The sequence below is a fragment of the Panthera pardus genome, unplaced genomic scaffold, assembly GCF_024362965.1.
Source record: "Panthera pardus isolate Hobbes unplaced genomic scaffold, ASM2436296v1 HiC_scaffold_18, whole genome shotgun sequence".
Lineage (NCBI taxonomy): Eukaryota > Metazoa > Chordata > Mammalia > Carnivora > Felidae > Panthera > Panthera pardus.
Window position 1 is genome coordinate 6,182,355 of NW_026526743.1, and position 17,015 is coordinate 6,199,369.

General features: G+C 44.2%; 1 protein-coding gene across 1 annotated transcript; it reads right to left on the reverse strand.

Annotated features, from left to right (window-relative positions):
- Positions 1 to 13,140: 13,140 nt before the first annotated feature.
- Positions 13,141 to 14,222, reverse strand: LOC109259896 (vomeronasal type-1 receptor 1). Its single transcript, XM_019437783.2, has one exon. The coding sequence runs from the start codon at positions 14,078 to 14,080 to the stop codon at positions 13,172 to 13,174; it is 909 nt and encodes a 302-aa protein (XP_019293328.2). The 5' UTR covers positions 14,081 to 14,222; the 3' UTR covers positions 13,141 to 13,171.
- Positions 14,223 to 17,015: the final 2,793 nt, after the last annotated feature.

Genomic DNA, 17,015 nt, shown 5'->3' on the forward strand with positions numbered 1-17,015 from the left:
TGTGAGCACTTCAGAGTGGCCTGGAGTGAAGAGTAGGCTCATTGGTGGCTCTTCGTAGTTCTATGACCTTGTAAAGGGATCCTATGGCTTTTCTTCTTCTGACAAGGGACATGTGACCATATTCCACAGGCAACTTAAACTGGATGACATACCACGGACACCAATTTCCCAATTTCACGTTATTACTTTGTAGTTATGTCTCTTTAATTTCATGCTCCGACCCCCTGCCCAAATATAAAATCCATGAACGTAAGAAGCATGCCTGTCTTGGTCAAAAATATGGTTGACACATAATGAGTATGACATAAATGCGTACTTTGTAAATAAACGTGAAAGGAGACAACAAGAATGTTACTGTAGGGTCTTTATAATTCATTATCATCCTGTCTGCCATTATAATACATTAATAAAGTTAAATGGAGGGGCACCTGGGTGGCTCAGTCGGTTAAGTCTAGCACTTCAGCTCAGGTTATGATCTTGCAGTCTGTGAGTTCGAGCCCTGCCTCGGTCTCTGTGCTGACAGCTCAGAGCCTGGAGCCTGCTTCAGATTCTGTGTCTCCCTCTCTCTCTGACCCTTCCCCACTCATACTCTGTCTCTCCTTCTCTCTCAAAAATAAATAAACATTAAAAAAAAGTTAAATGGAAATGTAAAAACAATACACAAATTATAAGATTATCTAAAAATTACAAGAATACACATTCAACTTCTGAGAACTCAGTATTATATATTAAAGCAATTTTCAAAAAATCAGTAGCCACCTGAATACACATGTCCCTGAAATGTCCTCAGATCCGCTACTCAGTATAGAAAATATCCCTAGTGGCCAAAGAATTCTAGTTATTAATAATTCCACAGATTGTAACTTGTTGAGAAGTCTGTTCCTCGAGAGCTTTTTCAGCACACCTCAGTCCACACCAAAAAGTAAACACTACTCAAAACAGCCGATCAAAACATCAAGTTGTACACCTTCAGTAGAGACAATTTTGTTAGTCAATTATATCTCAGTAAAGCTAGTAAAAGAGTATCATTAAACCATTGCACACACAGATTGCTTCACATCTTCAGTAGTTTTTGAGTTCCTGCATTTTGTCTGACTCTTTAGTTGGTTCTGGATTTTTTTTTTAATTTTTTTTAAGAGAGAGAGCAGGAGGAGGGGAGGGGGGCGCGAGAGGAGGGGAGGGGGGCGCGAGAGGAGGGAGGGGGCGCGAGAGGAGGGAGGGGGCGCGAGAGGAGGGAGGGGGGCGCGAGAGGAGGGAGGGGGGCGCGAGAGGAGGGAGGGGGGCGCGAGAGGAGGGAGGGGGGCGCGAGAGGAGGGAGGGGGCGCGAGAGGAGGGAGGGGGCGCGAGAGGAGGGAGGGGGCGCGAGAGGAGGGAGGGGGCGCGAGAGGAGGGAGGGGGCGCGAGAGGAGGGAGGGGGCGCGAGAGGAGGGAGGGGGCGCGAGAGGAGGGAGGGGGGCGCGAGAGGAGGGAGGGGGCGCGAGAGGAGGGAGGGGGCGCGAGAGGAGGGAGGGGGCGCGAGAGGAGGGAGGGGGCGCGAGAGGAGGGAGGGGGCGCGAGAGGAGGGAGGGGGCGCGAGAGGAGGGAGGGGGCGCGAGAGGAGGGAGGGGGCGCGAGAGGAGGGAGGGGGCGCGAGAGGAGGGAGGGGGCGCGAGAGGAGGGAGGGGGCGCGAGAGGAGGGAGGGGGCGCGAGAGGAGGGAGGGGGCGCGAGAGGAGGGAGGGGGCGCGAGAGGAGGGAGGGGGCGCGAGAGGAGGGAGGGGGCGCGAGAGGAGGGAGGGGGCGCTAGAGGAGGGAGGGGGCGCGAGAGGAGGGAGGGGGCGCGAGAGGAGGGAGGGGGAGCGAGAGGAGGGAGGGGGAGCGAGAGGAGGGAGGGGGAGGGGGGATGGAGATGATCTCAAGCCAACTCCACACTCCACACAGAGCCCAACGAGGGGCATGACCCTGGGATCACGACCTGGGTTGGACGCACAACCAACTGAGCCACCCACGCGTCCTCGTTCTAGATATTATAAATGAGAATCAAAATAGGTACTTGAGCTCAAAAGCAACCATAGCACACATTAGGTGGTGCATTAAAATAAAGACTGATCTGAAGCTTTATGAGTGAAAAAGAAGACTCTGTTACCTACAACAGAAAAATAGATTTATTCCAAGAAAAGGTGTGAAGCCTTCTAAAAGCAATAATCCTGATTATTACTGCAGAATTGAGAACCCACTGTCAGAAGGTAAAATAAATTTTTAAAAATCCCTGAGGTACTAATCCTTCTTGCTCTAGGGGAAAATTGGGACCATGTTATGGAACTACTGTGTAAAAAAAAAAAAAAACAGCACAAGAAGCCACACCATGAAAAGTTTGTTACCATCTGCTTTGGATTCACCCAGTTCAGGTCTTATCTCTTATTCCCCAGTCATCAATGGTAATTAATGGTGCTGGGACATGAGAACACAGCCTTGAGCTCTGAGAACCTGTTCCATCATTGGGGATATGGGAATGACATAACCTTGGGTCAGAGGCTTAATCTCTGAGTAGAGGAAGATTCCAAACTCTGCATCCTGGAAGCTCTTATGGTGTGTTATAATTATCCACTTATGAGCTTAATCCCACCTGGGGAGCATCACCCTCTGTGCATCTGTTTTCTCACTTAAAAGTAAAGTTTGGGTGGGGCACTTGGGTGACTCAGTCAGTTGAGCATCCGATTACAGCTCAAATCATGATCTCATGGTCCATGGGTTTGAACCTTGCGTTGAGATCTGAGAGCCTGGACCCTGCTTCCGATTCTGTGTCTCCCTCTCTCTCTGACCCTCCCCCACTTTGTGCTCTTTCTCTCAAAAATACATAAACATGAAAAAAAAATTTTAAAGACTATAGAAAAGTAAAGTCTGCATCAACACAGACCAGCGTTCGTAAACCACATGTAGATATGCAAGGTCAATTTCATGTCTGAGATCACAACAGGTAGAACAAAGTTCTCAAGTGGTTGTAGGAACTATTTTTATGACAGGTGTTATTTGTTCCCTTGTTTTAATTTCCTGCCACAGCGAGGGATAGGAGGGAAGAATAATAACATGGAAAATGCAATGAACAGATCAACTATACTCCAACACTCACACTATTGTGTGAGACTGGAAAATGAACCAGAGTTCATCTCACTAAAATTTTCTCTCTCCTCTTCCTGCACCAAGTTAAAGGTAGAAGGGCCCTTCTCTACTCATTTAGAGTATGAGCAATGCCCCCACGTTCCTCAGTGGATAGGTCACCAGACAGAGTCTCAATTAGAAGCATTGCCCCCAGAGCTCAATACAGACCAGCTAGACCTACAGATATCCTGACCACCTGCCCACAGCAGCAGATACACGTACCTCCATGCACACATGCAGAGTATCTGCCCGGAGCGTCCTAGGTTACCACCCAAAACACATCTTAACAGACTTACAAAGACTGAAATTGCATCAAGTGTCTTTTCGAGCCGCAATGACATGAAACTAATAATCGGTAACAGCAGGAAACCTGGAAAATCCACATTTATGTGCAGATTAAACCACGCACTCCCCAACATCCAATGGAGTGAAGAAGAAACCAAAAGGGAAGCCAAAAAAATATTTTGAGACCAGCATAAACGCAAACACAATACACCAAACTTATGGGATTCAACAGAAACTGTTCGAAGGGGGCTATTTATAGGGATAAACGCCTACCTTAAGGAAAAAAAAGAGCTCAATAAACCACCTCACTTTATACCTCGAGGAACTAAAAAAAAAAAAAAAAAAAAAAAAAGAACAAATGAAGCCCAAAGTATGTAGAAGGAAGCAAATAACAAACAGCAGAACATAAATAATGAAACAGAAGCCAGCAAAACAATAGAAAAGAGCAGTGCAGCCCAAAGCTGTCACTACTTACCGCTGGCAGGGACACACAGGAGGACAACTGCATTTCTGGCCAGGAAGCCGATTACATTTCCAACCTATCTCGCCCTCCATCCCTTTTCTTACAGGAGCCAGCTGAACTCACTTCCCTAGAAAGAACCAGAAACGTGTTTTCACTTCATCACGCAAGGAACCCACGTTCCTCCTTCTCCTCCTGGATGCCCCTCCACCCAGCACCCCAAACATCTCCCACCTCCTCTAGCTGCAATGCACTCTACTTCACCTGCTCAGACACCTGACGGTCCTTTTCCATCACCACACCAGCTTCTTCTCTTCATCTCAAAGTGGGGCGTATCCCTTGCCTTATTTACTCTTTCATTCTCTCTCTACCCCTGCACTGAGCTTTGTGAGGGCATGAAGTATTCTCCTAATAGATGCTCCTGATAGATGCTCAAACCATACCACCTGGACACGGTGAGCCACAATCGCAGGAGGAAAGACAGAACGCTTTCTGGTGTCTCCTTTGACTTACAATTAATTACCTGCAAATTCCCTGGCACGCCAGGGTGCTGGGTTTTACTGTAGCCTCAGTGACTCACTTTCCACATAACAGGACAAACTGCATGCCAGCCAGTCCTAAAAAGAAAGAAAAGACCCTGAAGCCCTATTTTTGCAACAACATTTCCGATGATACAGCTCCACTTTCACTAAAACAAAGTTTAAAGGCAAAAAAAAAAAAAAAAAAAAAGAATGAAAGAAAGAAAAAGAAATTTAAAGGCAGCTGTGTCTCTTGTGCCTACACTTTCTATTCCACTAGCTTCCTCGTATTTTCCAGAATCTTCTTGCTTCTGTGACTAGGTGCATACAGTATATGGAAGCAGCCAGAGTTAACTGTGGTGCTGAGCCGGCAGAGGGGTGTGCACCCCATCTCATCACAGATGAACGCAGACCCTAGAGCTGCTTTGTAGTAAAGTGATAACGTAGAGCCCAGAAGAGCCTCCTAGAGGCATCATCACGTGCTGTGGACAACAGGGGAAAAGGCCCTGGATAGAGAGACACTGAGAGTTGTTTCACATGCAAGCCTCAATCTGTTCAGGGCCAATAAAACAATACCTTTTTTAAAAAATGTTTTCTCAATGTTTATTTTTGAGAGAGAGAGAGAGAGAGAGAGAGCATGAGCAGGGCAGGGGCAGAGAGAGAAAGAGACACAGAATTTAAAGCAGATCCAGGCTCTGAGCTGTCAGCATAGAGCCGGACATGGGGTCAAACCCACAGACCACAAGACCATGACCTAAGCCGAAGTCAGATGCTTAACCGACTGAGCCACCCAGGCGCCCCAAATAATTCCTTTTTAACAATGGGAAAGAGGGGCGCCTGGGTGGCTCAGTCGGTTAAGCGTCCGACTTCGGCTCAGGTCATGATCTCGCGGTCCGTGGGTTTGAGCCCCACGTCAGGCTCTGTGCTGACAGCTCAGAGCCTGGAGCCTCTTTCAGATTCTGTGTCTCCCTCTTTCTCTGACCCTCCCCTGTTCATGCTCTCTCTCTGTCTCAAAAATAAATAAATGTTAAAAAAAATTTATAAAAAAAAAAAAAAACAATGGGAAAGAACTCAGTGACTCTGGTCATCAAGGGCTTGGCACAGATTCCAAAGAGACCAGGGCCTCCTCTCTCTTATGGTCAGGGACCCAAGGCACAGGATTTGCAATGAACCACACGAATCTAGTCCCACTCTGAGACACCCCCAACACACATACACACACACCCTCCACCCAGCTGTGGCACAGATGCAGACCCTCAGAGTGAGACACGGTGGGCATGTGTCCTGCCCAATGTTGGTGCACAACCACACCCTCAAGTACCTCTCTTGTTGGAGACCCTGCTCTCCTGGATTTTGCCCTGAACATAAGAAACCATTCACCTGACGGGTTTTTGCTCCAGAGTCTGTGCACAGAAGTGTCAGACAGGACTAGCCATAGTTATAGAGACAGGTTCCTAGACCTGATCTCCCCACACAGATGTCACCTGTTGTCTCGGTAACACTACCTGCATAGAACATCTGGGGTGTCTCCAACAGAGCATAAATTTTATCCCCAGTGCAAATCACCACCATCCTCTTTTCATGATTAAGGACAACTTCTGGCAATTAATGAGAAGATCCCCATGGGGGGGATGGGTAGCCAAACAGCCGGAAAATTTGTCTACATTCTCGGTGGAAAACTGTAGCTCAGAACCAGTTGTAACCTGGCATTAAAGGGATACCCAAAGGTGCATCAGGGAACATGATCAAGAAGACGTGACTAGTGACTTACCCATGAGCTGAACCCAGATACTCAGAGGCACTTCATTCTCTCCTCTGACCTTGGAATGTAGGATCCGCTTGGTTTTCCCACACCAGAGGCTGCTCCAAGGACGTAGGCTTGACAGAGTGATGTGATGTTGAAAACATCTGCACAGTACACGTGCCTGAGCCCAGTTAATGCCTCTTTACAAACCTTTAAGGGTTGGAGAGCAGATGTGGGGATTCGTTAGTCTTGCTGCTGCCCAAGACAAGTCTCGTGTGTAAGTTCCTCTTGCTGTTAAAATGGCCACCTACTAACCTGGAGGCGCTTGCGTCTTTCTCTGGTCTGTCCCCGCCCTCTCTGTATGGGGGCCCGTTTCACATCACACCAGGAAAGTCTCCACAGGACTCCCTTTGCTGGATTTCCAAGGGGGCGTGCTCCTCGCTGCTTTTTCAGCTTTCCAAAATGCTGACCGTGATCACTGGGTCAGGGCTCTGGTCTTAACATGACTTTAAATTCCATGCTTCTTGCTATTTATGACCCTATGGCTTTCCAGTCTGGAAAATAGCCCAGTTTCAAACCATCTTCCCCACGTCAAAATACGGGTATCCCTAATGCCCACATGACTCCAAAGGAAGATAATTTCCCTTCCCAGTAGCCACTCAGCCCTGCCTCCTGAGCCTCTCATTGTGCAACCAGACTCCCCTCCTGGATCATTTGCACAGGGATAAAGCATTCCTTTATCTATGCATTGGGCTTAGGGCAAAGCCATATAGGAAATATAATATGATAACAAAAGAATTCAGACTTCCAGTGCCAGCAACGCACCCTGTATCTGAAAGCCTGTAGTGCCCCCAACCTCTGGGACAACCTTACACCCCCTCCATGGATTTCCAACACTCTTTTCACCCAGAAATTGTTCTTTTTTACCAGATTTTGTTTACTATCGAGTATGTCTTCGTGTTTTTTATTCTACTTTTAGGGCTAATTCTTTTTTAAATTTTATTTTAGAAAGAGAATGAGAGAAGACAAGAAGGGGAGAGGAGCAGAGGGGCAGAGGGAGACAGACAGAGAATCCCAAGGAGCCTCCACATTCAGTGTGACACCCAACACAGGTCCTGATCCCATGACCCTGGGATCACGACCCGAGCCAAAATTAAGAGTCCGACGCTCAAGTGACTGAGCCACCCAGGCACCCCTAATTTTTTAAAGTAAGCTTCACCCACTGTGCAGAGCCCCATGTGGGACTTGAACTCACAACGCTGAGATCAAGACCTACGCTGTGATCAAGAGTCAGATGCTTAACAGACTGAGCCACCCAGGTGCCCCTAGGGCTAATTCTCTAACACTATGTTTCACCCACAATATTTTATACCAGTTTGAACATTTATCATTTCAAAGAGCACTATTTAACATTTGCTCATTAAAATAGAAATTTTAATGGATGTTTTCAAGCACACAAGCCTGTAGACTCATTAACCACAAGCATTATAATAAAGATAATGACTATATAAGAGCACGGATAGAGCAGAAATGTTAAAAATGGCACCATGGTTGATGTGATTAGATGTCTGCTCTGATTCATAAAATGTTGAATGACCCAACAGGTTGCTAGGAGCATAAGATCTCATAGCCCAGAAGTAAATTTGTATGCTTTAATAGGAAGGATAAACAAGCCATCTGTGGCCCTGTTGGTTGAGCCTCTGAGTTAACCTTAGTTCAGGTCACGATCTCACAGTTCATGAGTGCAAGCCCCATGTCGGGCTCTGTGCTAACAGCACAGAGCCTGTTTGGGATCCTCTCTCTCTCTCTCTCTCTCTCTCTCTCTCTCTGTGTCTCTCTTTCTCCCTCTGCCCCTCCCCTGCTTGCTCTCTCAAAAATAAATAAAACATTAAAAAATATATTAAAAAGATAAAAAGGATAAACAAGCAAGTAATTTGTTACAGTCACTGTAAAGAAAACAGTTTCCCCAACAATTGTAGACCTGTACTTATCTAAGTTGACAGCAATGATTTAGGTTCTGTGGATGTTGATTTTCCTGTGGGAACATTTGATGTGTTCAGACCCTCTGCCTTCCCCCCTCAGTTCCCTTCACTTGCTTTCCACAGAGCTACTCCCATTTCGTTTTCCTTCTTACAGAGATGATGACTTTCAGAGAGAGGATTTGGTGTCAATTCCAGATACTTATATTATCCAAGTCATTTGCTTGTGCCACAGATTTGGTGATCTCCATGTATGCTTCCCCTGGTGCTTGAAGTGATGGGTTCTTTCAAGAGTTAAGGCCTCTGGTTCCAGTAAAATTGTGTGTGGAATCAAGAGAGAGACTGCCTGTCACAGCCACACAAAAATGCTAAGCCCAAGACCTGTCCTTGGATGGTTCAAAGCAGCATATTTTGTAGACTGGAAAGTGCAGGATATGCAAGAGGGTGGAAGTCAGGGCAGAAACTGTCATGACTTTGGGGGACTGAAATGAATTCCCACCAAAAACAACTTTGGGCTTAAGTAAAGTGGTATCCTTCTGGATCTGGCCACATGAAAATGCCACAGAACTAAAAAAAAACAAAAACAAAAGCAAAAAAACAACTATCAAATAATCTTTCTTTATGGCAATTGCCAGTCAACAATACTCTAATTCCATCATTCTTCTACATTTACAAGTTGCTGCCAGACCCATCTATCTTTGATTGTAGCCTGTCCCACTCCAGCTCTGCAATCTTGGGCAAATGAAAGGAAAGAAGCCAAGGGTCAGTGTACAGTTTTGCATCCAGTGAGAAAGCCCTTCAGAAATTCGGTGACACCTTCTTCTCTCCTCTTTCCCGTGTTCATCCCTCTCTTGCCATGTCCTTCCCCTCTCGGGCTGCCTTGCAGTTGGCAGAACTGCAGAGGTAGTAGGTAGAATAGAGTAGAGGTAGTAGAAGGAATCCTTCTAGAATGCAGGGCAGTGAGGGCAGGAGTAGGCAAAGCAACCATGTCGTTGAGTGTTTTAGTCACCACCAATCCAGGGATGCAGGTGGTGAGGAGATAGGAGAGCCATGTCAGGAACAGTAGCAAGAAACCTGCATTGCATGAGAGTGCTGGGGGGATGGGAGAAAGCAGACAGAGGACGCAAGCAGAGTAGTTACGAGATTGGGATCCTCGAGCATGTAAATCACGGTTGAGCAAATAAGAAATATATTGAAGTGAATGTAGCACAGTTTTGTCACTGTTTATAAGCAGAGAACAGAGAGAAGCTAGAATTAATCCTGGGGGTTGGTTTTGAATTGGAGTAATTCAAATGTGAGTAACTCATAGTTCATTATGGACATGCATGTGTGCATGTGTATGAAACCTAATCATGAGCTTTTTGCTGGGAGGTCCCAGAAGGAATGGCATACTAGGAGCAATGTACAAAGATAAAAACAGGTCTTAGTGTCTAGCAACCAACCTCCATTTGAAGGCATCAGTATTCTTTGGTGAAATGATGGATGCAAGGGCTACATGGAAAACAGCACAAGATGAGCCTACAACGACTCCTTTTTTTAAACCGTGCAGCTATACAGATCTTCTATTGGCCAATCTGGGACTACATGAACATAAAAACAGATAAATGACTGTATCAGAATGCAATCTATTAAATCATACAAGAATTTAGGGATCCTTTTGACAGGAATAGAAGTGAATGAATGAATGAATGATTAAATAAATACATGGGGTGAAGGGAAGCCTCTTTCTTCAGTAGATTCCTACTAATGTTGAGGGCTGATATGAGAGAACCATCCTATTGTTTATTGATTCCCATGGGAGCTGTGACAGCTAAGGCAGGTGAGTATAAGGTGACGAGGAACAGCATATTAGGATAGTCTCAAGATATCTCCCCATTGGGGCGCCTGGGTGGTTCAGTTGGTTAAGCATCCAACTCTTGATCTCAGCTCAGGTCTTGATCTCAGGGTCTTGAGCTCAAGCCAGTGTTGGGCTCTGCTCTGGGTATGAAGCCTACTTAAAAAAAAATGGGCACCTGGGTGGCTCAGTCAGTTAAATGTCCAACTTTAGCTCAGGTTATCTCACAGTTCGTGAGTTTGAGCCCTGTATCAGTCTCTGCGCTGGCAATGTGGAGCCTGTTTGGGATTCTCTCTGCCTCTCTATCCCTTCCCCACTTGAGCTCTCTTGCTCTCTCAAAATAAATAAATAAACCTAAAAAAGGAAAGACATCTCCCCATAATGTGCCATGATGAGAAACATTGGGAAGAGGACAGCCTCTTTTCCAAGGTCCTGCTACCAAGGAAGTGTGAGCTGAATTTGGTCATAAGAAGCCCAGAGAGACCCAGGGGAGTGTCATTCAACAGAACAAAACAGGGTGAGAATATAAAAGAAAGGGAAAGTCATCCTAACAGTTTGAGCCTGGAGAAGAAGGAAGAGACATGGGCAACGAAGCATAGCACACATTCCCAGTTGGGAATCCCAACCAGAAAGGAAAAGAAGATGTTTTTGATCTCTTGGAAAATTTGAGTATGACCCGTGGATACAGCAGTGGTGGTGTATCTACATTGATTTTCTAAATCAAAGGACAGAATATTGTTATGTAGTCATGTCTTTGTTTGAGGGAAAACCACACTAGTGAGTTTGGGATGATGTACACCTTGTATGTACATTGCTCTCAAGTGGGTCAGAAAAAAAAAAAGTGATAACAGAATAAAACACACAGAAATTAGTTGATAAATAAGTGTGGTAAAATGTTAACTATTGGGGTATCTGGGGAAGAAAGAAAATTATGTATATTTGAAATTATTTCAAATTAATAATTTTAAAAATAAAAATAATTCAAAGGCATTGAACTTCTCAATTTTTAAAATGAGATTGGATATTGCTAAATATTTTTATCATTGATCATATTTTATTACTTTTTTTCAAATAGACATTTTGTACAATAGGAAAAACAGCAAGTGAAATAAATATATATTTAAATAAATAAACACTGAAACAATTCACACAGAGCAAACCTGTATTCCAAAACAGCTGAAGGAGGTGCTTAATACTGAAGGAAAATTCTACCAGAGGAAAATACACACAAAAGAATTATTATCAGCAGAATTGGCAATCATGTGGATACACGTGTAATCTATACTATATTATAATTCCTTATTTTCTATAAGAGACAACTGGCTCATGACAGCAAAAAATAATAGCATTAATTGTGGGTAATAACATATGTAGAATAAAAATTTATAAAAATAATATAAAAATTATAAGATACATGGAATTACACTATTGCAAAATTCTTACATATTCTTACATATTCTGTGAAATGGTCACAGTAGTTCTCACTAGGATATAACATTTTGGAAAGGCACTTTATTTATTTTTATTTTTTTAATGCTTATTTATTTTTAAAAGAGGGAGAGAGACAGAGTGTGAGTGGGGGAGGGGCAGAGAGAGAGGGAGACACAGAATCCGCAGCAGGCTCCAGGCTCTGAGCTGTCAGCATGGAGCCTGACACGGGGCTCGAACTCATGGACTGTGAGATCATGACCTGAGCTGAAGCTGGACACTTAATGACTGAACCACCCAGGTGCCCTGGAAAGCTGCTTTAAAACAGCTACAACAACCACTAAAAATAGTTATACCTTAACACCATTAATTTTTTCAATCTTTATTTATTTTTGAGAGAGATAGAAAGTGAAAGTGGGAGGGGGCAGGGAGAAAGGGAGACAGAAGATCCCAAGCAGGCTCTGTGCTGTCAGAGCAGAACCCCCAACATGGGGCTTGAACTCACAAACGATGAAATTATAACCTGAGCCGAAGTTGGACGCTTAACCAACTGAGCCACCCAGGCTCCCTGTCACCACTAATTTTTAAAAGGAACTATTAGGGGCGCCTGGGTGGCTCAGTCGGTTAAGCGGCCGACTTCGGCTTAGGTCATGATCTCACGGTCTGTGAGTTCGAGCCCCGCGTCGGGCTCTGTGCTGACAGCTCAGAGCCTGGTGCCTATTTCAGATTCTGTGTCTCCCTCTCTCTGACCCTCCCCCGTTCATGCTCTGTCTCTCTCTGTCTCAAAAATAAATAAACTTTAAAAAAAAAATTAAAAGGAACTATTAGAAATATCAGACATCCCAAAAAGAGGCAAAAGGAAAAACAAAGAAAAAAGCAGATGGGACAAAGACAAAATTAAGTCCCCAGTTTCTATATTTCAGTGGTAAACTAAAAAATCTGAATGACAAATCTACAGATGGTAGCTTTAACCCTCAATATTACTTTATCTTTTTTTAAGCGTATTTAATGTTTATTTATTTTTGAAGAGACAGAGTCCCAAGCAGTGGACAGGCAGAGAGAGAGGGAGACACAGAATCTGAAGCAGTCTCCAGGCTCTGAGCTGTCAGCAAAGAGCCCGACTCAGGGCTCGAACTCATGAATTGCGAGATCATTACCTCAGCTGAAGTCCGATGCTCAACCGACTGAGCCACCCAGGCACTCCTACTTTGTTTATCTGATCAATGAACTCAACCATGTAAAGAAAGTCTGCAAGGTTCAAAGGCAAAGCAACCCATTGGACAACATTGATTTTCTGTGTAATACTACAGCATATTAGGGAAACAGGAGTGAAATACAGTAAGAAAGTCACATAGAAAATTCCTCCATCTGCCAGGTTTCTTACCTGCATCCATGAAATAAAGGCTCTGCCCTCCATGGAGTTGTATTTATCTACATAAATATTGGATTTATGTACCAATGTATGCCAGTGTGTCCGGCATGCCCACACTGAGATAAAATTTGCAGAAACACTTCGAATACTCCTGAAGAAAACAGATTCGTTTCAGCAGCTGCAGTGGTCAAGGGGGAGACATGTTTCTTCAACAACTTTGTGTGTCCGTTTCAAGCTCATAATTTGCAGATTGACTTTGAGGTCTCTTGGTGCAACCCCAGTATCAAAGTCACCCTCTAAGATCACTGTGGATATTACGTAAAAAAACAGTGCTGAGTAAACGGTCACTGAATACAGTGATCATGGTAGTTATCAAAGCGGTCTTCTGCATATTTACATTTGATTTCTAACAACTCAAGAGTGGGACCTAGGAACCCCAGAATCCCGAAGGATCAGCAAGAAGGGGCTAAAAGTGGGGAAACATGAAGCCAAAATATTAGAAGTCTCTATCAACCATAGACGGAAATCTAAAAAGACAGTGACATAAAACGCAAAAATGGAATTCAGCACATAAAAGTTCACAAAGGTGGCCACCAGCATCAGGATGGTGTGGGCAGCTCTGATCTCCGGGGAACATTTGCGGTAGCCATTGGGGGTGTGAATATACTGTATTCTCTGGTGGTGCCTGTACAGGAACAGCGCCATGGAGCCACTGGACCAGATCATGAGACCAATAAATATGGCATCGGAGACACACCACAGGATGACAGTGCCTGCACTCGGAGTTGAGGATGAGCAGAACCACTTCCCGAGGATGTCACTACTGTTTCCTGTGTCCTGTGAACCAGTGACTTTCACAGGAACATAGATATTCATTAAGACACTGAACATCCAGCAGATACAGCAGGAAGGATCAATGATCTTGGGGGCTCTTCCTCTGAGCATCGTCCACACCGCCCTCTCTGGGATGAGTATGAAGAACTGATGGGTGCTCAGGACACAGGTGCAGCACATGGTGGTGCTGCGAGCTACTCTGTGTACATAATATAGAAATTTACACCCAAGACTGGACAGGGGCTTCCTCAAAACAAAAGCCGCCATCTTGTGGGGAATCCCAGCAGAGAGAAGAACTAAGAAATTGGCTACAGCCTTGTGGGTGAGAATGGTGTTGGGGAGCCTCTGCTTGTGTCCACACAAGATTGGAGAGACATTAAAGAAGAAGAGGGTGACATTGGCCAGAGTCCCAATGCCCATCTGGAAAAGCAAGATGGTTGTCAGAGCCACTTCCCCTGTGGTTCTTTGGACATTGTTCTGAAAAGACATGGTGAACGCTTCAGGGCGGTCTGGAGTGAACAGCAGGCTGTGTTAGTGCTGGCATAAGGATTCTTCTTATACTTACATGACCTCATGAAGGGATCCTGGGCCTTTTCTCCTTCTGAAAAGGGAGACACAGTCATATCCTACAGGCAACTCAACCTTGAGAGCATGTCATGGACACAAATTCACAATTTCACGTTATTACTTTGTATTTCTGTTTACTTTTATAATCTGACTCTTCGCCAAAATGTAAGTTGCCATGAATCTAAGCACCATGCCTGCCTTGTTTAAAAAAAAAAATGTGATTGACCCACAAAAAGTGTTAAATAAATATACACTTAGTGAATAAATGAGTGAGAGGAGACAGGCACATTGTACCCCTTTTAGAGTTCACAATTATCCTGTCACCATAATTCATTAACCTAAGATAATGAAGTAGGAAAATGCAAACCCATGTTCAAATATATAAGATAATATAACTCGTTAAAATTGCAAGAAAATCAACTGTCAGCTTTCGAGAACTCTTAACGTTATTCATCAGAGTGATTAGACAGAAGGAAAAAAATCAGTAGCCTTCTGAATATACAGTATGACCCTAAAATGTCCTCAGAGTGAACACACAATGTGATTTCCATGTCAAGTGTTGATCACAGTGACCAGAAGAAAGTTAGTTCCCATATGGTGTTAAAAGTAGACAGGGTGCCTGGGTAGCTCAGTTGGTTAAGTGTCTGACCTTGGCTCATGTCATGATCTCGTGGTTTGTGAGTTTGAGCCCCACATTGGGCTCTGTGCTGACAGCTCAGAGCCTGGAGCCTGTTTCAGATTCTGTGTCTCCCTCTCTCTCTGTCCCTCCCCTGCCCATACTCTGTCTCTGTCTCTCTGTCTCTCTCCAAAATAAATAAACATTAATTTTTTTTTAAAGTGGTAAGAGTAGAAATTTTGATTATGGTAGGTAGTATTTTTTCCCTTGTTTTAAGTATCTACCACTACCAGGGATATGAAGAAAATGTATTACTATGTTAAATGGGAAGAACAGATCAGGTATGTTCCTCCAAACTACTTCTGAGACTTGAAAATTAAATATAATTCATCTAACATTTTTTCTCTCTCGATGCCACACACACACACACACACACACACAATACAAAACAAAACCAAAAAAATGACCCCCCAAAAATCTCAGGAGGAATAAAAGAGGCAATTGCATCCTCTAGCAGGATTTCAGAAAGAAAAAAAAATAGGGTCATTAAATCATAATATCATTACGCCACAGACTGTTTTTCTCTCGGAATATCTGTTTGTACATGAATGTGTGTGTCAACGGATCTTATTAATGTCAGGATTTTGAAGTTATAACCCAAGCTCTACACATGAAGTTTCTACTTGTATATACACACAAGCCTAAAAATCTGTTAGGTCTGAGAAAATTAGCAGACTTTTGAACATGGTTAAGGTCAGTGGCTCTCCTCATCCAAAGCTTGGCTCAGAGCCCAACGAGATCCCCATCTTCTTTCTCTCTCCTTGGCAGGGACCCTAGAACACAGAGATCTGCAGTGAATCTCCCCACTGTAGTCCCACCCAGGGACACTCCCCAGCACATATCCACTAGTCACCAGCCCAGCCAGAGCACCTCTACAACCTTACTACACAAACCCAGTTTTGAATTCTTGTCCTATTGCAGACTCCTTGTCTCCTGGTTATTTCCCTGAGACTGAACATAAAGAAGCACTCACCTGGCTGGTCTTTGCTCCAGAGCTTTGTGCAGAGAAGTGTCAACCAGGATGAGCCATAGTTATAGGGCCCCTAGACCTGATCTCCCCACAGAGATGCCATTACCATGTCATGTGTAGTCTAGGTGACACTGCCTGCATGGAGAGTCTGGGGCATCTCTAACGAGAGGATTTCATCCCACTGCAAGTCTTTACAAGCCACTTCTGGTAATTAATGGTAATTTTCGGTAACTGATGGGAAGTTCCTGAAGAGTAGCTGTTTCTATGTTCCCTGTGGAAAAATCTAAGTTCAGAGTCAGCATTGCCATCCATAGAATTGAAACTCAAGGCTGGGTCAAGGGTCTCTTTCATAATATCTCCAAATGGGCATTTTCCTCAATGCTCTCGTGTTTCCAGAATCGGGCCAACACCACAATTGGCTCAAACTGAGCATCTCTCTTTGATCTGGTACCTAGAGTCTCCTCTGACTTAAATACCACAATTCTTACCATTTATGGCCCCATGTCTTTTACTTCTGTAGAATATCCCACTTGAAGCTAGTCTATCCTGCTTCAGAATCCATGGGCAGCCCCAATGTCCATGTACCTCCACAGGAGGTCATGACCTGATTCCCAAATCATCCAGAGGGCACTGCTCCCTCGTCTCTCATCAGTCAACCAGGCTGTCCTTTATTTTCAGACTTTGCCCTGGGAAGAAGTATTCCCAGATGTACACACAAGATTCAGGGAGAAGTAATATGTAGGACAGATGGTAGGGTAGCATGAGATTCTTTAAAATCAAGGAAAAGGCCATAAAGCAAATAGAAAATAGGGCAAAACATTAAAGAGAAAATTCACAAGATAGATGAGAAGACGGCCCTCAATCCTATGAACGTTAATTATGGCAAGTCAATTAGTTGCTTTTCAAGATCGGTTTGGATAGTCTATATATTTTTTTTTTTTTTTTGCATTTTAACAATTTTAGAATAAGCTTGCCAATTTCAACAATGGCAACAACAAATACAACACAAGTGGGAGGGAGTCAGGACTGAGATTTGTCAATGTATGGGGGCATAAATAGAGTCAAGGGATGTATGGGAAATCTCTGTACCTTCCTCTTGATTTTGCTGTGCACCTAAAACTGCTCTGAAAAACAAAGTTTGCTAAAAGTTTGTGGGAGGGTGGATGGGCTAAATGGGTAAGTGGCATCTACTCCTGAAATCATTGTTGCAC

Excerpts from the sequence above, each read along its gene's own strand:
- LOC109259896 (XM_019437783.2), bottom strand. The coding sequence starts at position 14,080 with ATGTCTTTTCAGAACAATGTCCAAAGAACCACAGGGGAAGTGGCTCTG.